Below are 21560 nucleotides of genomic sequence, written 5' to 3' on the forward strand. Positions count from 1 at the left end.
ATGACTTGTACTGTGCTGCTCAAAAGTTTCCACAAGTTGGCCTTATATTTGAAGAAACAAGTTTTATCAAATCACTTTCTCAGGCACTGCACACCCGCTGAGTGTGACTGGTTTTAATTGAAACTGTGGTGCACAGTCATTATTTTATTCACATGATATCCAGGAATAGGCAGGATATCTGAGGTACATCAGATAATGGATTGCAAAGAAAAAATGGATCAATAGGCTCAGGTGATGCATGCTGCTTGGCTTTTTATTATAGTAAAACGACTGAACAGCTCAACTTATTACACAATGGCCTTTGGTTTTTGTTCCTCAACTGAATTCATAAAGAACATTATGGAAAAACAACAAAAACTTGTTACTAAACAGTCAAATAATTTTGGACACGTCTCATCTCATTTAACTGTGTTATCCCTGCCTGATTCAGCGGTGCAATTCTTAGTCTGTGTTAAGTATAACCCTTATGTTATAATGTGTGCTTCATCCTCATGTAGGACACTGTGTGACCTTCAGCAAAGAAAGTGAACACTGAGTTGACTTTACAGTACAGTAGATAAATGAGTGAGTCAGGTGATCAACAGGTTGGCCTGCAGTCTGTCAATCATTAACAGAGTTCAACTCAGAGAAAAACACATGCTTAAACATGACAATGGAGTTTACGATATTATAAGACATGATGGTGAATGCAGATTATGCCACCCTGACAGGTTTTTCATCATTCTTGTCTTGAACGACAGAGGGACTGACGCATACCAAGTTAATTATTACACACTTGGTTCAAAAGCACCTTATCAAGCAATATGAATGCATGTGACAAAACGTGAAAAAATAAAAATCACATGACACAATAATTCCATAATTCTCTATGGCATCTTTTGAATCGGAATAAAAAAGAACATTAATAGCACAGATATAAATACAACACAATTCTACAATTCCGCAAGAAGTTCTTTTTGTCCCCATTAATACAAAAAAATATGCTACCATACACAACAATGACTTTGTCCAATTCATGAAACAAATCAGCAGCTGCAGAGAAAAATACCGCACCAGTTGTTGTGTTTTTTTTTTTTTAAAAGAGTCTTTGTGTGTCCTTCATCTTTTCCTTCTATTTCATTAAAACCCCACCACACAAATGAGATCATTTTGTGTTTCAGTCTAGTTTGACATGAAGTCATGAAGTGTGCAGGCACGCGGTCAGTCTGTCTCCGGCCAGTATGTTGTTTCCGCGGCACAACAAATGTCTCTCAGCACATTTAGATCCAACCATTAAAACGAACTTCTCAGTGATTCTTCAAAGAAGGCCAGCTGTTGGTGTTCCACCAGAGGTGTATTCTCCCCAAGAACGGCCTGGGTGAAGTTGGGCCGTCTCCAACCGTAAACCATGCTGTTCAGGAAGCCTTGCAGGGACACACTGGCAGCCTGAAATAAATAAAAAATTATGTAAAAGGCAACTCAGACATCAGATGATATTTTAATTTTCTCATTTAAAATGTTGTTGTTCTGAAACATACCTGTATCATATAAAGGCCAAATAGGCTGTGTTGTTCAATATCTGTCCAGATCATCAGGGTAGACAGTAGAATGAGGAAAAGAGCTACAGCATGAAGAAAAAAAACAGTGAGGCATTGATTTGAACTTAATGAAGTGTGGTACATTAGATTTAAGTGTGTGAGGGTGTTTGTTTGTGTGTGTGTGTGCGTGTAAGTGTGTGTACCTGGTGCCCAGCAGAAAAAGATGACTAACACCATATTTCTTGCTGTAGAAAACACTCTTTTGATTCTCCTACTTGAACGTCCATCTCCCTCCACAGGAAATAGCCCCTCCTGCTCATGTCTTTCATACCATTTACCAACCTTATAGTAAATGACCTGAAACAAGAAACAAATAAGTGACTACAGTCTGCTTACACACATTTAAATATTTAATTCAAGGCTTTAGATAGCACTGTAAAAAGTCAAACCTATATTTAAACAAAACTGTAAATAAAAAATGTAATATGATTGCCTATTACTTACAGAGCAAGACAACATCACTGGTATCACAATGAGGAAAAGAAAAATCATGATGAAAGTGTCATGAATTCTTTCCTGTGTAGAAAATAAACATGATAGCTTAGATATATCACAGTGCCAATCAAATACAGTAAAATGAAATGATAATAAAACAAATGTTGTGAAATGAAAACACTGCAAATTAAAGAGAAAGTGTATTCAAAGAGTAATTCGGTTTAAGTGTTAAAGGGGGGGTTTACACTCACAGTATCGGAGCAGGGATCCCTCAAGACATGCAAGAACAAAATACAACTGAGAAAAAAAATGAAAAGGTCAAAAATGCAGGGGGGAACATATCGATTTCACTGCTGTTACATGTCTGAAAGCAACAGCAGTGACTTTAGAGTAAGTTCTTAATAAAAGTTGTGTTCTCACCTGGTGCAGTATTTGCTATCATTACGGACGATCAATGGTCTACCAGTGACTGGAATCAGCGCGGTAGATTTTATAATTGGAATGAGAACATATGCTAAGTACATCACAATGGGGATCAACCTTTGATATTGGAAAAACAGAGACACAGAATTAACTTGTGGACACCAGGATGACAACCAAAAATGCTGAAAATGTGTTTAAAGTTATAGTATGTTAACAAACTCACCACACAATGGCATATACAGGTATTGCGATTATTTTCCTTCTACACCGACTCTGTAAATCAGACAGATAGGGAGAATCACATTAATAAATTAGTTCTTATTGTTTTTGTACAAACTATAATCTACAGATGCAGTGGAAGCTTCACCTGCAACCCCTCATCCTCTGTGGGTCTTGATCTCCACCCTTGGATTGCATTCTTTGACTTCCATGCGTAAACCACCACCAGCAGAAATGAAATTAAATAAAATGTCTGGAACGGAATGGACAAACACACAAATATGCAACCGTCAAGTACAACAATTTATTGCAGCACAATATACAGTGATGCTTAATATGACACTATGACTTGAATCTGATAAGAAATGACTTCCCAAAGGTAAAAGTTTTTGTTTGCATGCATAAAAAAAACATAGTGCACAATTGAATGTAATCCATCAACACTGTGAGCAGTGACTAGTTTAACACAAATGTCCTTGACCTCCTCCATTAATAGTTTCTTTGAAGAGGTTAAATTGGGGTTAAAGGCCAACCGGGGTGTTTTAAGAATATCACTCCAACCAATTAAATTATTCATTTTAGGCTTGGGGTCACTCAATTTTCTCCTATTCAGAAATGTAACCTGACATTTTGCTTTGAATAATTATTACACTTTAAAAGGCTAAATATTTTCCATATCTGCATTTTGAAAGAAAGCCACAATCTGAACTGAATGAATCTGAGTAACACTGTTCTTGTACTTACAATCCATTCTTTTCAACATTTTTTGAATGTAAAATCAATATCTCCCTCGCCCTTAATCACTGTGACATGGCACAAAAGCAAAACTGCCAACCACTTTGCTTTATCTATGCAATATAATGAACACAAGGTTCCGACTTATTTTACTGACTTATTTTACTGCTCAGTCTCAGTTACAATCCTGTGATGTGATTAAACACTGAGATAGGGATCTGAGAGAGAAGTCAGCTGGGAAGTACCAAACTCTTAGTGGAAGTATTTACCCAAGCCTCTCTCAACTTTCCTGTCTAGTTTAAGAAGATTAAACCTCCGACATGACCCTCCACCCACCAGGAAACAATCTTGTAAATGATTTAGGGTAATAATAATAATTAAGCCTTTATTAGTCCCACAATGGGGAAATTATTTCTCTGCATTTAACCCATCCCGGAGGAGCAGTGGGCTGCAATGAAGCGCCCGGGGAGCAACTTGGGGTTAGGTGTCTTGCTCAAGGACACCTCGGCATGTTGCCGGTAGAGGGGTTTGAACCACCAACCTTGTGGTTACGGGACAAGCGCTCTACCTCATGTGCCACAGCCGCCCCAAGAGGACTAACAAAGTGAAAGTAACTGTTTCTCACCAGGGACAGCGGCAGGCTGTATTGGCAGATGACTACACTGTTGTCAGTGCTCATTTTGTTCATGACACTGGTGGACAAAAGGATCAGAGCAGCCAGGAGGTCTGCCAGTGCGAGCTGCACCAGGAGGTGGACCTGCAAACAAATACATAAAAAGGATGTTTCTTTGCTGCAAAACTGTGATATGCATAAGAAGACAAAAATCAACAAATTCCCTGCCCTGGAACACTCTGTACCAAAACATCAACAAACTATCAGAACTGTAGAATATATATATATATATATATATATATATATATATATATATATATATATATATATATATATATAAAACATACAGTAACACAAATACAAATACATAAGTACAAACAATCTGACTCACCTGTTCTTTTAGGTGCCTCCATCTCACCATGGAAACCACCAGGACAGAAAAACTCCCAATCACACTGCAGTTAATCATACATATGTGGAGTATTACATAACACAGACAGGGTTGGGCAAAATTATATCAGCACTGCATTCATTTCTTTAACATGTGTATGAGGTTTAAAATAAATGAGGAACACAAAGTTGGGACCTTATGGTCATTTGGCATCACATCAACACTAAACCTGAGTCAAAGTGGGTTTATTAAACTGCTCAATGTCTGAGGATGAAATAGGCCCCTATGCCTGAAAGACAACTTATCTCAAGCGCATGTGATACCTGCATAAAAAGCTGTAAGATGACACACATTCTCCATCATAACCCTTCTTTTGGCTCCATAGAAACTAACTGACTTATTTTCCCCCCACATTTTCTCCAGCACCAGCTACTGTTTTAAATTCTTTGTCACATGCAAAAGAAAGAAACCGAGGGACTTGTAAACAAAACAGTACACATCAGCAGAGTGACTGAGTTCACTGAAGGAAGTTCTAAGTTTTCAGCAGCTACAAATATTCTGTGCTGAATACTTGTTATATTTACATGGTGGAAATATTCTTAATAAAGCAGACCCATGAGGTAAGAACACTAAAGAAAGACAGAAAGAGAATACAGTCCTCTTAAATGCTGCCATGTTGGTTCAGCAAACCTCCCCTTATCAGAAAACTGAAATTATATGATTATGATTCTGCTGATAGCCTTATTGTACAATTCATTTTGTATGCTATAATCTGGTTGCTATAAAAACTCCTAATGTAAATAAATAACATTTATTGCGGGTAAGGTATCATGCATGAAAGAGAAAACGTATGACGAAGCATTTTACCTGAGAGTGAGTAACACTAGGTACTCAGTAGACAGAACATCAATCTGAAGAAAAAACAAAAATTCAAACATGTTACCAGAAATGTACCTATTATTTCCCTCCTAAAAGCTGTTTTCATTTTTAATGTATTAATACATGCACAGAAAAATAAGTCATTAAGTGTAAGTGCCTACCTGATCTTCACTCAGTATACCATCAAACTCCATGGGGAATTTCCAATAATCAGTCTATTCAAAACTGCTCACCTGTTTCCATAACAGGTCCTCTGTGAAAATATGATTTCTTGTCAAAGCACACCTCTATAAAAGTCTGCACCTTTGTCACATGCTGCTGGTTTGACTCCACCTGCTTTGAGTGTGTGCTTAGTGCAACACTTAAAATGGAAATCCCTAGGTGGAATGGAGTATTCCTGGTTTTACCGCTGGTCTTTTATGAAATTGAAACTATGAGACAGAATATCCCATGTACTATTTGGACCTTCTTTGTTAGAAGATTGAATTCCCTACCAAGATAACAGTTGTAGATACCAGATGTCCTTATTGTCTCTGCTGTCGTGCCAAAATGTTTACCAGAAACTATAATGACAATTTATCTGTAATGTATTGCATTAATAACAAACAGCTCTAGACACACACTGTCTCTCATACACACGGGGACTGTGGACTGCAGTGACTCTGAACTGAGCAACCATTAATCCGTTCACAGTTTATATTATACTGCACTTATCCTAGTCGTAGTAGTTTGTAGCACTTACTATATTCGTATTAGTCTGTTGCAATTATTGTTTTCGTAGTAATTTGCCTCTGCACTATACTTTTGCTCTGGTTTATGCTTTAAGATGCTTGTTTAAGAAAGGAGATGCACTTATGACTTCTGGTGACTAGTAGTTCTCTTGAATACCTATGTTGAATACACTTCCTGTAAGTCGCTTTGGATAAAAGCGTCTGCTAAATGACTGTAATGTAATGTAATGTAATGTAATACTATGTTAAAAAAAAAAAAAAAAAAAAAAAAAAAAAAAAAAAAGTCTGTATTACAGAGACATCTAGTGGCATTTTACTGCGTGACCAAAACAACTTTTTTTTTAGCATTAAAAGAACATTGAAGTAATTTCCACTGTGTTGAAAACGGACTACAAATGAATGATTATATACAGTATAAAAACAAGCTTGAATGTGTATTAAAAACGCCACACAACGCACTGAAAAAGCTTCTGTTTACAAAACATTGACGTGTGTTGATAAAGTTGATTCAAACTGATGACGTCATAGATTCCACGTTGGCCCGGACGTGGCACTTCAGCGTCCTGTAACCGGATCAGTGTAAACTGGAACACGTCGGTGTAGCTGCGGCTAATACCAGCGCTTCTTTCTCACAGCATAAGACATCACCGAGCAGCCATGGGGCTCACCATCTCGTCGCTCTTTGATAGGATCTTTGGCAAAAAACAAATGAGGATTTTAATGGGTGAGTGAAAGTCTGTGTTGTTGTTTTTTTGTAGCTTTTACGTGAGCTAACGAGAGCTAGCTAGTTCTTGATGCGCTCGCAGTGTTAGTACTGTTATCAAACTTTCAGAGTACAACATTGGGGCAGAAGCGGAATAAAAAAGGAAAACTAAGAAACCATATGAATAGCTACAGTTGTGAAATGTATATGATGTACATGACGTGAGCTGTCCCATCAGACGATGAGGTGGCTCATGACGTTAGCTCTGTGTCGGCTGTTTCTACAGAAGTTTGGAGTCAACTCTGAAATGTAATGATGTCAAAATGTTGTTTGCAATTAACAGCTTTTAATAAAAGAAAGTCATTCACCACTTCCTAACTTAACGTTATATCTAGTTGGGATATACAAGTTGTTTATTGATTGATCTTTTTAAAACATATGTCATATATATATATATATATATATATATATATATATATATATATATATATATATATATCTTACATTAGTTAACCTATGGCGTTTTTAGTTCTCTACTAAAAGCCTCTACTAGTGGGTGACGTTAACGCTGACTGACTCCTCCTGACGTGGGATGGGTCAGGGGTCATTGTGGGTTAATCCTCAGTACCTGTCATTGCTATACTAATAGTGCAGTCACATGGTGACGTCATCTGATTTCTGAACATTAGACTTGTAGAAAAAAGGCCTGTTCTCCTCTCCTGATATAAATGGTGATTTAATCACACCTTTCTTCTGCAGTTGGACTGGATGCTGCCGGGAAAACAACTATTTTGTACAAATTGAAACTTGGTGAAATTGTGACCACCATCCCAACCATTGGTAAGAGACACACTAACCGTTATTTTAAGTTCACTTATCGTCCGTTTGATCCTTTTAATGTGTACCTCAACATGTTTGACTCGTTGAACTTTCTATGCAATGCTAAAAGGATCTGTCGCTTCTCTTTCCCATGTAAAGGCTTCAATGTGGAGACGGTAGAATATAAAACTATCAGCTTCACTGTGTGGGATGTAGGTGGCCAGGACAAGATCAGACCTCTCTGGAGACACTACTTCCAGAACACACAGGTATGAACGTGACTGCCCTCTATGGTTTCATAATGCAAAGCCAAGCCCATGTTTGAAATAATAAAATGCAGTGTCAGGGAGGAGCACTAGTAGTATGCAACTATCGAATACTTTTAGTCAGATCACTAAGTGAAGCTGTTTCAGGTCAATTCTATAATCAACAAGTACTCATGTCAAAGTATAATGATGAAGCTTCACTAAGTTAAGGAGTGGAGTGGAGTGGAGTGGAATGGTGCCAAATCGGCCACAGATTCCACCTAACATTATTTTAAGTATTTTGTAGCACATGTTTGTGACTAAGGGTTTTCTTTTGAAAGTTTGTTTTCCTCTGGCTACATCTGTAATGTTGGAAAAAGGTGATAAGTGTAATGATCACATTTCAGACTTCATGCGTATATTCTTTCATGTTGCTTTACTTATTTAAAAAATATTCTATTTAATTGACCGAAGGAATACAATTGTTGCGCTTCTTCCTGTACCTGTTTTTTTTACCCAGATCAGTTCTGCATCAGCCAAGCTATGTAATTGTTTATGAAAGATTGGTAACATTGCATCTCCAAATTTCATGAGAAATACTTCTTCTCTCCCAACCAGTCATATTCAATAATTGGCTACATGTCATCATCTAAACTCAACAAAAGGGAAACTAACAATGATGTTGTTTCATCTAGGGCCTGATCTTTGTGGTGGACAGCAATGACAGAGAAAGAGTGAAAGAATCTTCAGAAGAGCTTAAGAAGATGGTAAGTTGTAACTATGTTCAGCTCAGCAGCTATTTTAGATCAAGTCTTGGTCTTTATCTTTAGACAAAAGAACATCTATTCCCTTAATTTTGTCAGCTATTTTTTAATTCAGTCTTACTCCTGTGTCAAATGTTTGACTCTTCTAGGTTAAAATTATTTCACGAAAGATTTTATTTTGTTATTGTCTGATTTAAAAAAAAAATAAAATAAAATAAAAATAAATAAAAATAAAAATAAAACCACAGGTTGAATTGATGGGAGACTTTGCGCTTACGTGGTGATTGCGCAATCACCATTTGGCTACCAAGGTGTTCCCAAGGATATTGACATAATATAATGCCCCTGGTGCTCTCCTTTCATCATCTTGTCTTAGACATGGTTCAAAAAGGTTGTTGACAAAGATATTTTTCGTCAAACTAAAACCTGTATTTGATTATACCTTTGGGAAACGGAAATTTGCAGGATCTGTTTATGTGTGTGTTGCATGGATAGATCATTGGATTACCATGTTAACTTCTTTTGAGTACATTAACGGTAGAGGTGCCCAAAAGCGTCAATCCTCATATTATATTTGCTTTGTGCTTCCTCAGTGTTACTGATATAAACTGTTTATTACATTAGGTGTGATCAACTTATTGATGAGTAACCGATAATTTCAGAGCTAAGAATTAAGTAAACACTAAATGAAAAGTCGCTTCACCTGGGTCCAATTTTTTTATGACGGTGTATTGCATTTTTCATTTTTACACTACCATTATATTGCATGCATTTTTTATTTTAACGTTTAAGTGCTGTAGGCCAGTAGGGTATGACCATCAGAGTAGAGTATTGTATTTTAAATAAAATGTGAGTAAGTAAGTAAAGAGAACTGTTTAGTTTTTATCATAACTCTTAATACACTGCTTCTTAAACCTCCAGCTGTTTAAAAAAAGAAATAACAAAACAAATAATATATATATATATATATATATATATATATATATGCGCTAGCACCATTCACAAAATGGCTACTACATTCAGTAACTCGGTACTCACCCTCCTGTCCACTCATATTTATTGAAATGAATCCCAATTAGTATGAATGATGATCCCTTGTCGTCGGTGTTGATCATGCGTTGTTTTAAATGTCACTGCTCCAAGAAATTGTGGGACGCTACCATCTCCTTTACTTTTGTAAAAGATGATCCGGGGAATCCTATGCTTAAGGAGATAAGAAAGGAAGCCTTGAAGCACCGTGGTTAGCATTTCGAGAATCCGACCAGCTCTTATCAGGGATGCCGCTTAGAGACATCCGGGTCGTTCCACTCAGTTATGAACCTTCCTAAGCAAAAAAGGCTATTCACGTGCAGCTTAGGTAGACCCCCTACCAACAAACCACCCAAAAACTGCCCTTTTTTTTGCATTATTTCTGAGGGATATGAACCATAACTAATCCTTTGGCGGTGCTTTTTAGTCCATCATTTGCACTTTTGAAGCATGTACTGCTGACTACAATGGTATACAGTACTGGATCTATACACACTATCTTGAGAAATTCTCATGATTTTAGACTCCCTAAAGTACTCAGGACAAAGCTATAATATTATCTCACTTTTTAATATGTTTTTGAAATCTTGAGCTGATGTGCAAATCTGTTTTCTGCCCCTCTAGTTGTCAGAGGACGAGTTGAAAGACGCTGTTTTGCTGGTGTTTGCTAACAAACAAGACCTTCCCAATGCCTTATCAGTCAGCGAGCTCACAGACGAACTTGACCTCAACCACATCAAAAACAAACCCGTAAGTAGTAAGATTAATGCGTAGAGTTGCATCACATCTTTCTCGTATCTAATTCACGCCTTGTAATCTCTGACCCCACAGTGGTACGTTCAGTCAACCTGCGCCACCCAGGGAACTGGGCTGTATGAAGGACTTGAATGGCTCTCCACTGAGTTGTCCAAGAAATAAAGAAGGATCAGCTGAACGGAGAGAGAAAGCGGCTGAAAACCACAGGACAGGAGAGGAGGCACAGACATTCAATCTAGAAACATTTGGTCTTCCAGCACCAATGTTCACAAAAAGGACAAGGCTGGTGGACGATATATAATCATCTTTGGGAAATTTTAATATCACATTCTTTCTTTTATTATCAGTAATATTACCATATTATCTCTTGATATAGTCTGTTTTTCACCTTCTGTTCCCAAACTCTTACATGGCAACAATTTGTAATTACACATTCAGTTGCATGATGAGCAAATGGCCTTTTTGGGAAATTTCATAGAAACAATAAACGGAGGGATGGAAGTTGTTTTTCCACTTGACACCTCTGCTCATGTCTAGGCAGAATTTGCAGTAATTGACCACTTGTGTAATTGTTTGACTTTCTTATAGCCATTATTGAGCCGAACCTAGGGGATATGATAATGTCACTCTAGAGCTTTGGTGAAGGACAACTGGTAGGCTCGCTCAGGCTGTTCATCTTTACAACCCCTCTGGGATATTTGACTCCCTCACAGAACTGACCGTTGCTCTTCACTGCTTTGTGTCATGCCAACTCATTTCTGTTAAGGGCAGCCCATAGAATGAGATGGATGAGGACTGCCTCATTTCCCCAGATAGTTAGTTGTGTGGAACCACATGGCCTCCCAGTAAACAGATCCAAAGTGAATATTGTGCCTTCTGGTCCCTCTTAACACAAATCTGACTAATCCTTTCCTTATCTCATTCTGAGGCTATGCTCGCTCATTAAGTGCTTAAGTGACTTATTTGTTTTTGAAAGACAAAATATCGCAATAAGACACTTCGTTTTGTTCTGCGGTGCATAGTGAGGTTCAGCAGACCCATGCCAGTGTGAGTGTACATTGCTTCTTTAAAACTAAACTACACTACCAACCAGGATTTCATACTATTTATGTCCTCCTAACATTTTTTTTTTTTTTTTATAGCGACATGCATGAAAACAGGATTTAATTAGAAATTTCATCTCTGTTGACACTACCAGAAAATCTTTTTTACCCTAAAAGGAGGAAGGAAGCGCCTTTTTAGTGTTGACATATGGCTAATGTCAGTGTGACACAGTAAAGTAGCATGTTTTTTCTTGTTTGAGTTTGTTGTACTTGTGTCTGAAGGCAAATACTATAAACAAAAGCATACCTGCCCCATTTGTTTATTTTTGTGTATACATTCCAACTTATGCTTGCAGACGCTGGAGCTGCCACTCTTAAAATTATTCCCGAAAGATATTTTCCAAAAAAAAGCTCTGAATAAACACTATGTTAAAACAAATTTGTGTTTTTGACTCTTATCATTGAGGACAGGTACTTCATTTTATTCAAAACTCTAAATGTACTATGAAAACATTTTAATTACTTGATTAGAAGGTCAAATTAAATCATGCATACTTCAATTTCAAATTTTGTTTCATAATACTATAGACTTAAAAATAACTCAACTGGCATCTTCTATCAGGAACTGTGCCTGATAAGAGGAAGTGTAAAAGCGGTTTAGGTTTGTGACAGATATTGTTCCCACCTGTCTTTGGTTAAATATTACTCACTTTAAAACCCCTACACCTCCTAAAAAATCTACTTTTTCCTGTTATAAATAGCCCCAGGCAAGCAAGCTTATTTTGCCTAAGAAGTCATGGGTGGAAATAAATTGTCATGTGGCTGTCTTATAGATGGGAGCTAACTAGTGGAGAGTTATAAGCAAAAATGCCCTTCAATGCGATGCTTTACCAAGGCGTTGAGCCTACCGTACCTGACCTGCAGCTGATCTTTGATGATGCTGGATGACACCTGGGAGAGAAATGCAGAGAGAACATGCCAGCATGTTAATCTTTATGTTTTTGTGTGTTTTCACAACATGTTAAGGTCAGTAAATGGTTGTTTACTAAATCAGTCTGTTGGTTTTTGTGGCAGTTTGCATGGAAATTAAAGTGAAAGTGGATAGTGAACGGAATCCTGTATAAACAATGCTTTTTATTATAATTTTATACTATTTTTAGTCATGTCAGGGTCGTGGAAACTCAGAGGGGAGTTGTTAAAAACAAATCATTCATTTTCAAAATTAGGAACCAGGCCCATACATGTATGCAGATAATCAGAAACATTTACACAGAGCTTGAATAAAGTTTGAATAATACAAAGGGACACTACAATAACAAACCATATGAGAGAGGCCTTTCCTTATTTCATGCTTGGTCCTTCAAATGAAGACATTTTATTGAAATACATTTATTTTATTTAGGAAGTCAGGTTTTTAAATAGGTTTTCAACAACTTCTTTCTTTTTGGATCTTCCTTCCATTCATCCACAATACGTTCACATCGGTTTAGATAGTTAATTAGTGGTGAAGGTAGAGAGAGAGCTTGTGTGTTTGGATAGTACATGAACAACATTAAATTGTTCTTTCAAAGTAAACACAATCCCTATGGGTGCTTGTTAACAGAAGAGAGACCAATTATTCTTATTTTCTATTCATCACAATCTAAGTAAAATCATGTCTGAAGCTTTAGCTGGTGCCTGGTAATTAGAACCCTCATACAGTGTTTATAGGTGGAGGAATAAGCATTATATAATTGGCTTGCTGTAATGTGTGAATGTCTGTCATAATGTATTTATGACAGCTAATCAGGCTTAGTGGAGCTGGGTCAGCGCAGTGTTTGTATATCTGTTAGCAGCAGGGGGTCCAGCATAGAGGAGCACATGTGTGTGTTTTGCAGATTTCAGCAACACTTCCTTCAGTTTCCTGCACTCTTAAACCCTGGCAATACATTAAATGGGATTACCTACTTACCTGTCCAACGTAATCAGAAGGGTAAGTTTCAAAGTGTATTGATTGCATTGTATTGTATGGAATATTATATCATCATTGTATTCTGAATATGTTCCTATTTTTCATATAATTTCAAACCCTATGGCTTATTTTATTTTGTTGGTATGTCAACTTTAGTATTGAGACCTTTCACACTATGCTTATTTTCAGCACACAACTACAAAAATGTCAGTTTAACAAGCTGTTCTTTGTCAAAAGCTCACATACAGTGTGGTAAGAAGGTAGCATGATGTTGGCCCATGTTCGCCGTACTCCTTCACATCTAGAGGGGTGGCTGTGGCGTAGTGGAGAGCAAGGTCGGTGGTTCGATACCCGGCTTCGGCAGTCGATGTGTCCTTGGGCAAGACACTTAACCCCAAGTTGCTCCCGAAGGCTTGCCATCGGTGTGGACTGGATGTTGCATGAATGTTAGTTAGAGTCTGATGGTGGCACCTTGCATGGTAGCCTGTCATCAGTGTGTGAATGGGTGAATGATATGTAATATACTACTGATTGTAAGTCGCTTTGGATAAAAAGCGTCTGCTAAATGACTGTAATGTAATGTAATGTAATCTACCGTGTGATAGCTCAGCCTGATCTTGGGGTTTTCCCTCGGTGCAGGATGATGCCGGCCTTGATACCAGTACCACAGCCTTCCTACTCCCAGGCCAGGGAGAACCTAGTGAAGGCTATCCCACCCAAGCTCCTCTGTCTGCTGGCCTGTGGAGGAGTAGACTGCCGCTATGAAGGACCAGAGTGTTGGAAATTAAATCAGCAGGCCATTCTAGGCCTTTTCTCCTCCTGGTGAGACTGCAGTCTCGTAGATGATGCAGTGTTATGTGCCGTATCAAAAACAGTTAGAGGCAATTTACTTATTATGAACTTTGTCCTATTGCAGGGTGACAGATGACATTATTGCCATGGCACGACCATCCAATCATCTAATGGAAAAGTACAACATCATAGAACAATTTCAAAGGTAATTACTATTATTCCTGCGATGTTTGTGTTGTTCTCCTGTGTGCCTCTGCAGTGTGTGGATATGCATGATACGTTAGTAGTTTAAGGAAGTATGAGCCTACTTAAAAGGTTTGAACATTATCATTGTACAACCCCTTGTGCATATACAGTTAATAAGTTGAAGACAAAGTGGGGAAATGGATCTAGATGAGAAATATCCCCCCACAAAAAAAGAAACTACTGTTACTTTGATTGGGTAAAATGTGGATAAGACATCCAGCATTGCTTTTTAATTATACCAATCATTAAAATGCAATTGTGGACATATAAGTAATTTATTATAACAAGAAATATTTATTTTGATACACAAACACGGCACTAGTGTCAACCATTGTCTTCATAATTTATATAATTTATTTATTCATATTTTTCCCAGATTGAACATCAGATCAATCATCAACATGCAATTCCATGGAGAGCATGCTCACTGTGGACCTCCCCTAGACCCTGGAAGTGGTTTCACATACTCTCCACAGATCTTCATGGACAATGACAGTGAGATCTTGATACAGTAAATAAACCATATGGAAGACTGTACCACTCACAACCTGGGAAATATAAATAAGCATAAACAGTTAACCGTGAACAAATATTATGAGAGACAGCTGTGGTTTGTACCATAAGAGCGACAACTAACTTCTAATTTGCATTATATAGTGTGCTCTGTGATTCTACATTATTAAATAGCCTACAAACACAGTTATCTTCATGAATGTCCATTATGATCCTAAATGCTTTCATGTATGCACATATCTGTATATTTGCAGTTTACTTTTATAACTTCGGGATGCCAGATTTCGGTGTGTCCTCCCTCGTCGGTATGATTGATGGGGTGAAAGTTTTGGCCTTTGCAGTGAGGGAAGGAAGGGTGGCTGTGCACTGCCATGCAGGCCTGGGCAGAACAGGTAGGAATAATACTGTGTCTACTGTTTAAATAAACACTGTGTGTGTCAGCTTGTGCACATGTAATGCACTCATGTATATTCAGTGTGTTCACTCGTGAATTCTTGTTGTTCAACAGGTGTCCTGATAGCCTGTTACCTGATTTACACCCTGCGCATCAGCCCGAGTGAGGCCGTCCATTACGTACGGATTAAAAGGCCACACTCGATCCAAACCCGGGCGCAGCTCAGCCAGGTGTTTGACTTTGCACGCCTGCTTGGCACACAGCTGGTCCAATACCCAGACCTCAACATGCGGCACGGAGTCCCTTTCACCCTGCAGCACTACCTAAACCGACAGACAATATTGCTGCATGGCCAGGAGGCGCGCACCCTCAGATATACACCCAAGGTCCAGACCTGATCATTATATAACATTAATCCTTGGATCATGATCATACCTGGCTGCTCTGGAGAACAGCTAACCTCCTCCTCATTTCTGTCCTCCCATTAGGTGGTGTACCTCCTGTGTTTGCATCTCTCCTGCTTAGCCCTGGGTCACCCTGCTCCTCCAGAGATCCAGGCTGAGCTGGAAAAGAGGTCTGTACTGAGGACCTTGAACAGGACTGTGAGAGAGACCTTGGTGTCCAAACAGTACTTGCCCTTACTGAGGGAGGGTCAGAAGGGGGCGAAGGTGAGCTCAGGGTCGGTGTGCTCCTGGGACGAGCCACTGGGATTCTTGGAGAGGAAGAGAGAGGTGCTGTTGGACAAACGCAGCTACAGCGACTCTGACCTCAGCAAGATCACAGTAATGGAGGTCCAATTTCACATTATTTGTCTACAATTACAATATATTTCTGAATGTCTTCTGTAAACTCAAACTGGTCATTGAGGCTTTTCTCACTTTGTTGCATTTTGTCCTGAAGGATTTGAAGTTGAGTCCACACTGTACCCCAGCACTTGGAAATGAGAGACAGTGGTGTGTACAGAATTGGATACGACCTGATCTGAGACCTGGTAGTCCGATGCTTGCCACACTTTCACCCGGCCACCAGACCACCAAAGGGGCATCTTATGGACTCAACATCCCAAAATCTAGCATGACAACAAACAACAACTGTGCTCAGAGATCAAGGTGCAACGCCAAAAAGGCACTTCCCAAATACAGCTCTAACACTGAGGTAATTCTTAATAACAGAAAATGTAGCCAACAAATAAAGCTTTGATATGAATGTTTTAAATTATTTTTTCTAAATGTCATATAAAGTTGTGCAGAAATCCACATTATCCCGGCCCAACCTCAGTCGCCCGTGCTGTTGCTAAGGCAATGGCTGACCATGGTCTTCCAGAAGCAAACATACTGCAAAGGTCGGCTCTGCTGCAGGTGAAAAATGCTGGTGAAATCCTGGTCTTAAAACATGACACTTTTATTTTGAGCTCTAAAGCCACCGACTTGATACTATCACTCACCTTCTAAACAGGAGGAACTGAACAGCAGTGACTGTGGCTGGGCTCTGCTGGTCACCGAGTCAGATCCTCAGGTTCTCAGTTGTCTGTTGTGGACCTGGCTGGACAAGTTGAGGGTCAGTGGCAAAAAACACACCTTGAAGTTTTGAATTTCACTTTTCACTTCCCATGCTCTGGTAAACATCTTTTTCTCAGTCCTATCTTGGTTTCTTCCAACTCATCCAGGAGCCTGTTCTGAGTGCAGAGGATGTAAACAGTTTGAGTTGTGGAGCAAACAACAGGAAGTCTCTCAGTGTGCTCAAGAAGGTAAATAATGAATAATCATTTGGCTCTTCAGCTCTTTTGCAAAGAATAAAAAAGGTTTATTTTCAATATAACATTATTACAGCCACAGAGACACACCATCTATTGTCTACTGAGCTGTGTGAGCACGGTGACCAGCTTGTGTCCACACAGAGAGGATGCAGTGCTGCAACGACTGGTGCGAGCACTTACAAGGGTAAGACAAATGTGGAATTAAAGTATGTAAACGTGTGTTCAGTTCAATTACAAACCCTTTTATATGAGGGTGTATTGTTGAGTTTAATAATTAGCCTTTTTTTTAAATCAACAGCACCCCCAGGAGGAAATGGGAAGCCTTGCAACTTTGATAAAGGTCCTGAAGGCGAGTTTGAGAGACACCTTCCACTACAACACATACCTCAGGAGGGCCTGCAGCACCAATGCTACACTCTGAAGAGTCCATATCTGAAAACAAAAATGAACAGAGCAGTTTTATTTTAAAAGTTATTTCCTTTTGGCCACCTGATTGTTGGCAAAATCAAGGTGCAGTAGGCCCTTTTTACATTCATAGCTTCTTCAGATTCAGGGTCCTGGTATTGTGCATGCTCACTGTCATATTGTCATGGCTTCCTGTGACACTTGAGGAGAACAGAGCCATGGTTAATGTTATTAGTAACACCTCTGGGCTTCTGTGCTTTTCCTACTATGACCAGTTAAATTGTCTGCTGTTAAGAAGGCAAATTAGGAAAGCCACTTGTCTTTTTGGAGGTCATGGCAAGATTTGGCTACTGGTGTCCCCAATTCCCAAATCTTACTGATAACATTCTATTATATCTTCCCCTTTACAGCATATCTACAAAAAAAGTACACAATGGATGTGGAATCAACACCCCTCTTTACATTTTTTATTTAGATGTATCAAATAACTTGCCAACCAAGTAATAAGAACTATGATCTCCCCTGCTCCTGTTCCAGCCTAAAAAGAGTTAAACAGCTTTCTCTGGCACATAAATGTTTTGTTTGTGTTGTTTTTGCTCATACTTTACACACTACCACCTGCTTAGCACAATACATGTGCAAAACTATGCCAATAACAAAAAAAAGGACAATATGTTATATAGGTTTTTGAGTTTACATCCCTATCCTTTTCGAGCATTCATTGCAGATACTGATCAATTTGTACAAAGAAGATTGATTGTATTCTACACCACACAATTAAATAGGCATTAGTTGTTTCTGTTTATTTTTCTTTTTTCAAGACAAGTGGGTGCACCTACGAGAGGATGGGACCCTAATCCTAATTAATTTATGACATGGTCAAGTCCTGCATATTTTGCTAAAGCCCCCACATTAGAATTCAAAAAGGACACTGATGCAATGTTAACTGTAGGCTAATACAAATTGTTTGATGTTTACTTTAAATAGTATGTATGCTACTGTAGCCTTGAACTAGCAGTTCAAATCCAAACAGTATATCCACAGTGTGATTCTGGGACTTTCATGTCTAATAAATCATTTACACCATCTGCAGAATGCTGTGTTTTCAGTAAAAAAAACATTTTGGGAATTGCTCACACTCACATGCAAACACAACACATATTAAACATGCCTGTCAGAAAGTTGTCTCCATGGCAACGTTGTCATAGTGAAGTTGACAAGCACTAAACAATCTGTGTTTGGGTTCAGTGCTCCTGCCGAGATCCAGGGCTCTGACCATAATACCCATTTTACCTGAAGTAGAGAGAAACTCACAGCAGGATCAGGATAAATAAGGTAAAATATTTAAACTATTCATTTTAAGTCAGTAACTGAACTAAACTGAAAGCAAGTCAGTTCATTTCTTGAGTTTTTATGTACTTGGTAGACCTCTTGGTGTATTATGTGCTCACTGGTTTCGGTGTAACATTGGTTAATCTTTACCCACAAATAACTAATATACACTAGGCCTCTATTCCATGAACTTTCCCTAAAAAGTAACAGCACCTATTGCAGTAATTCTCAGTGCTGTGTAATGTTAGGTTTAGTATAAGTTTCAGAAATTGCAACTAACGCTAGTAGAATAATTCATGATTTAGTTAGCTAATTGCCTGTGACAAGTGTAGGAAATAATCAACCACAGAAACATAGAGAGAGAGAGAGAGAGACATTATTGGTACTACATTTAATATATACCTTAGATGTGCTTATGTTTTTCACTTAATGATTTTATGTTTTTTTTCAGCTAACTATACATTTTCATGGTAAAAGTAATAAAATCATCTAAAACTAAACAAATATCTGTTGGACAATGAATTACAAATCATCAACATCACAGTTTAGACAAACCAGACTTTTTGTTATCTTATGAACAAGGTTCTGAGTGTTGTCTCATTTTGTGACAAATTGGTTTGAGTACTGTATATCTATTGAGCACATGGGCCTTTTTTTTTTCCTGCCAAAGTCTGTGCCGTTTTACCAAACTTTCTAGTTCTCCACATCAAACTCAAATGAACACAGGCTGCTGTTTATTATTGTTCTTCAAAAAGAACTGCTGTGATTGGCTGGCAATGCTGCTGTCCCTGGTGACATCACACAGAAGAGCAGCTCAGAATGGTGGACAATGTTTAAATGTTGCACTTCCATCAGGACCTCCAGGCTTTAATAGCATACTTTAAAATCTTTGCCATAATACCTGCTCTTTAAGAGCGTGCTGCAAAGAGTCCCATGTATTTACGGTACATAATCTAAATGAATATTTAACAAGTTAAGAGTGGACTCTAAAGAACCCCAAACACCAGACAGACCTTTTAACGATTCTAAGGAGAGCTACATTTCCAATTTAAACAATATATTTATCGAGACACCCAGAGTAAGGGAAACATCAAGTTTTTTTCTTCAATACTTAAAAGCCAATCCGTCAACATGCTGTTGGTCACAATCCAATCTTTCTCTCAGGGTAATGTCAAAGGCTGAAGCTTGGGTTGGGACCTGGAGGCCCCACAAGCCAAGAGGGCCAATTGCTGCCCTCTATGGTAGTCCAGGACCTAAGTATGCACTCCCTGGACTCACAGGTATGGCATAAATCCCCATTAAGCCTTTTCACCACCAACACGATTATTCTCTTTATAACTGATATTAATTGTCTTTTTTCCTGAATAAAGGTATTTCTAAACATGATCCTACGAAATACAAAGCACCGATGTTCAGCTTTGGGAAACGTCATGACCACAAGTCTGATACCGAGAGCCCTGGACCAACCTACCTCATCCCCTCCAACGTCACCAGAGTGGGCCGAGACGGCACTCCGGCATTTTCACTCCACAGCCGTCCAAAGGAGCCACAAATTTTCCGGGTCCCTGGACCAGGTCAGCAGAGCCCCTTACAATTACGTCAGATTTTGTAAAAGGGAAAATGAAAATATTCTGCTGAGTTAAACTCTTAGACTATTCACTGAAAGTTGACAGAATGCCTCTTTTATCATGACGCACACCTTTGTCATTTTAGTTTGCCTGTTTTTTAATAACTTTTTGGGGTGTTTCAGGTAAATACTCCCCAGAGAATTCAGAAAAGTTGCTCTTCCGCTCTGCACCTGCTTATTCTCTGTCTGAGAGGTGCAAAGACGTCAGCAATTTCCAAACACCAGGTAAGATGTTGTATTTGGTGTCAACTTTATTCGAGCTGTGGGTTACAAAGTTCCACGGCCCATACAATTTAAACTTTGCTTGTCGCTCATACTGCAGGTCCAGCCTCCTACTCTCTGCCCTCAGTGCTGGGGCACAACACTGTGGTGACATCTTCAGCTCCCACATTCTCGTTCTGTGGCCGCAGCAATAATGGAAGCTTCCATGAGGACCTGAAGAAGGTGATGGAATGTCATCAACCCTTAAAAGAAAAAGAAAAAATACATCTAGAAACCTTGTGATTGACTTGTCCTCAATACATTTGTTTCCTCTCTAGACTCCTGGCCCTGCTGCCTACAATGTTGTTGACCCTCGCATTTACACACAAAAACCTCCCCAGTTTAGCATGACAGGACGCAACTTCCCACCTGGTGAAACCACAAAGAAACCAGGACCAGGTGCACATTGTCCTGAGCAGGTAAGATTCTTAATTAATAATTAAATAAAACATTTATTTTGATCATTACAAAGACCCCAAATATGTTTCTATTTTGTTCCTTCACTGACATTATTCTCTGCCTAGGTAACCTTCACAAGAGCCAAAGCTCCAAGCTTCTCTTTTGGACTGCGTCACTCGGAATTCCTCTCACCCTTAATCATAAATGACCCTGAATAATGTCAAGTAGGAATTCTTGAAAATTCCCACAGCATAAAGCACAAAAAGCACAATAAAGCAAAAAAAGCAAACAGTAAAGGCTTATTGAGATCAGATTGTATTGCCATGGTTGCCCTATTCTATTAGTAATTATCACTTTTTCAGGGTTATGAACACTATCAATATTTGAAGTAAATTATACTGAATCAAAAAGTCATGAGTGGAACATTTTAAATTTGTATTAATATAATTGTATCTATATTTTAAGAATGTATTTTAGACCGTGTTTTTTTCAAGATATCCATTTCTTGTTGTTTTAGAAAAC

General features: G+C 38.6%; 4 protein-coding genes across 4 annotated transcripts; 3 read left to right on the forward strand and 1 right to left on the reverse strand.

The window, feature by feature from the left end:
* Positions 1 to 1272: 1272 nt before the first annotated feature.
* Positions 1273 to 5466, reverse strand: si:dkey-30c15.2 (uncharacterized protein LOC558938 homolog). The gene is made up of 12 exons (XM_054619518.1): positions 5434 to 5466; positions 5261 to 5304; positions 4394 to 4457; positions 4015 to 4146; positions 2803 to 2907; positions 2659 to 2708; positions 2433 to 2552; positions 2264 to 2309; positions 2022 to 2093; positions 1721 to 1874; positions 1518 to 1600; positions 1273 to 1425 (listed from the first exon to the last, which is right to left on the reverse strand). Exons 1-12 carry the CDS (start codon positions 5464 to 5466, stop codon positions 1273 to 1275), a joined length of 1056 nt encoding a protein of 351 aa, XP_054475493.1.
* A 1088-nt stretch (positions 5467 to 6554) lies between these two features.
* On the forward strand, positions 6555 to 11801 carry LOC129108141 (ADP-ribosylation factor 4-like). The gene is made up of 6 exons (XM_054619820.1): positions 6555 to 6727; positions 7466 to 7546; positions 7685 to 7794; positions 8466 to 8537; positions 10188 to 10313; positions 10395 to 11801. The coding sequence occupies exons 1-6, from the start codon at positions 6661 to 6663 to the stop codon at positions 10479 to 10481; spliced, it is 543 nt and encodes a 180-aa protein (XP_054475795.1). The 5' UTR covers positions 6555 to 6660; the 3' UTR covers positions 10482 to 11801.
* A 2152-nt stretch (positions 11802 to 13953) lies between these two features.
* zgc:77752 (uncharacterized protein LOC393862 homolog) lies at positions 13954 to 17435 on the forward strand. Its single transcript, XM_054619783.1, has 12 exons — positions 13954 to 14135; positions 14230 to 14310; positions 14728 to 14846; positions 15119 to 15256; positions 15373 to 15644; positions 15747 to 16040; positions 16159 to 16413; positions 16500 to 16616; positions 16714 to 16815; positions 16925 to 17005; positions 17088 to 17198; positions 17313 to 17435. Exons 1-12 carry the CDS (start codon positions 13954 to 13956, stop codon positions 17433 to 17435), a joined length of 1875 nt encoding a protein of 624 aa, XP_054475758.1.
* A 1222-nt stretch (positions 17436 to 18657) lies between these two features.
* odf3b (outer dense fiber of sperm tails 3B) lies at positions 18658 to 21413 on the forward strand. Its single transcript, XM_054619811.1, has 7 exons — positions 18658 to 18754; positions 19916 to 20031; positions 20122 to 20325; positions 20502 to 20603; positions 20701 to 20822; positions 20918 to 21058; positions 21164 to 21413. Exons 2-7 carry the CDS (start codon positions 19920 to 19922, stop codon positions 21254 to 21256), a joined length of 774 nt encoding a protein of 257 aa, XP_054475786.1. The 5' UTR covers positions 18658 to 18754; positions 19916 to 19919; the 3' UTR covers positions 21257 to 21413.
* Positions 21414 to 21560: the final 147 nt, after the last annotated feature.

This window comes from Anoplopoma fimbria, chromosome 19, assembly GCF_027596085.1.
Source record: "Anoplopoma fimbria isolate UVic2021 breed Golden Eagle Sablefish chromosome 19, Afim_UVic_2022, whole genome shotgun sequence".
NCBI lineage: Eukaryota > Metazoa > Chordata > Actinopteri > Perciformes > Anoplopomatidae > Anoplopoma > Anoplopoma fimbria.

Bases quoted from the DNA above. Each gene is read 5' to 3' on its own strand.
- si:dkey-30c15.2 (XM_054619518.1), bottom strand. From the start codon at position 5,466: ATGGAGTTTGATGGTATACTGAGTGAAGATCAG. The intron at 5,305-5,433 runs GTAGGCACTTAC...TTTTTTCTTCAG, and splicing joins GTATACTGAGTGAAGATCAG to ATTGATGTTCTGTCTACTGA. The intron at 2,094-2,263 runs GTGAGTGTAAAC...TTTTCTACACAG, and splicing joins GGGATCCCTGCTCCGATACT to GAAAGAATTCATGACACTTT.
- LOC129108141 (XM_054619820.1), top strand. From the start codon at position 6,661: ATGGGGCTCACCATCTCGTCGCTCTTTGATAGGATCTTTGGCAAAAAA. The intron at 6,728-7,465 runs GTGAGTGAAAGT...TTTCTTCTGCAG, and splicing joins ACAAATGAGGATTTTAATGG to TTGGACTGGATGCTGCCGGG. The intron at 10,314-10,394 runs GTAAGTAGTAAG...CTGACCCCACAG, and splicing joins ACCACATCAAAAACAAACCC to TGGTACGTTCAGTCAACCTG.
- zgc:77752 (XM_054619783.1), top strand. From the start codon at position 13,954: ATGATGCCGGCCTTGATACCAGTACCACAGCCTTCCTACTCCCAGGCC. The intron at 14,311-14,727 runs GTAATTACTATT...TATTTTTCCCAG, and splicing joins ATCATAGAACAATTTCAAAG to ATTGAACATCAGATCAATCA. The intron at 15,257-15,372 runs GTAGGAATAATA...GTTGTTCAACAG, and splicing joins TGCAGGCCTGGGCAGAACAG to GTGTCCTGATAGCCTGTTAC.
- odf3b (XM_054619811.1), top strand. From the start codon at position 19,920: ATGTCAAAGGCTGAAGCTTGGGTTGGGACCTGGAGGCCCCACAAGCCA. The intron at 20,032-20,121 runs GTATGGCATAAA...TCCTGAATAAAG, and splicing joins TGCACTCCCTGGACTCACAG to GTATTTCTAAACATGATCCT. The intron at 20,823-20,917 runs GTGATGGAATGT...TTTCCTCTCTAG, and splicing joins TCCATGAGGACCTGAAGAAG to ACTCCTGGCCCTGCTGCCTA.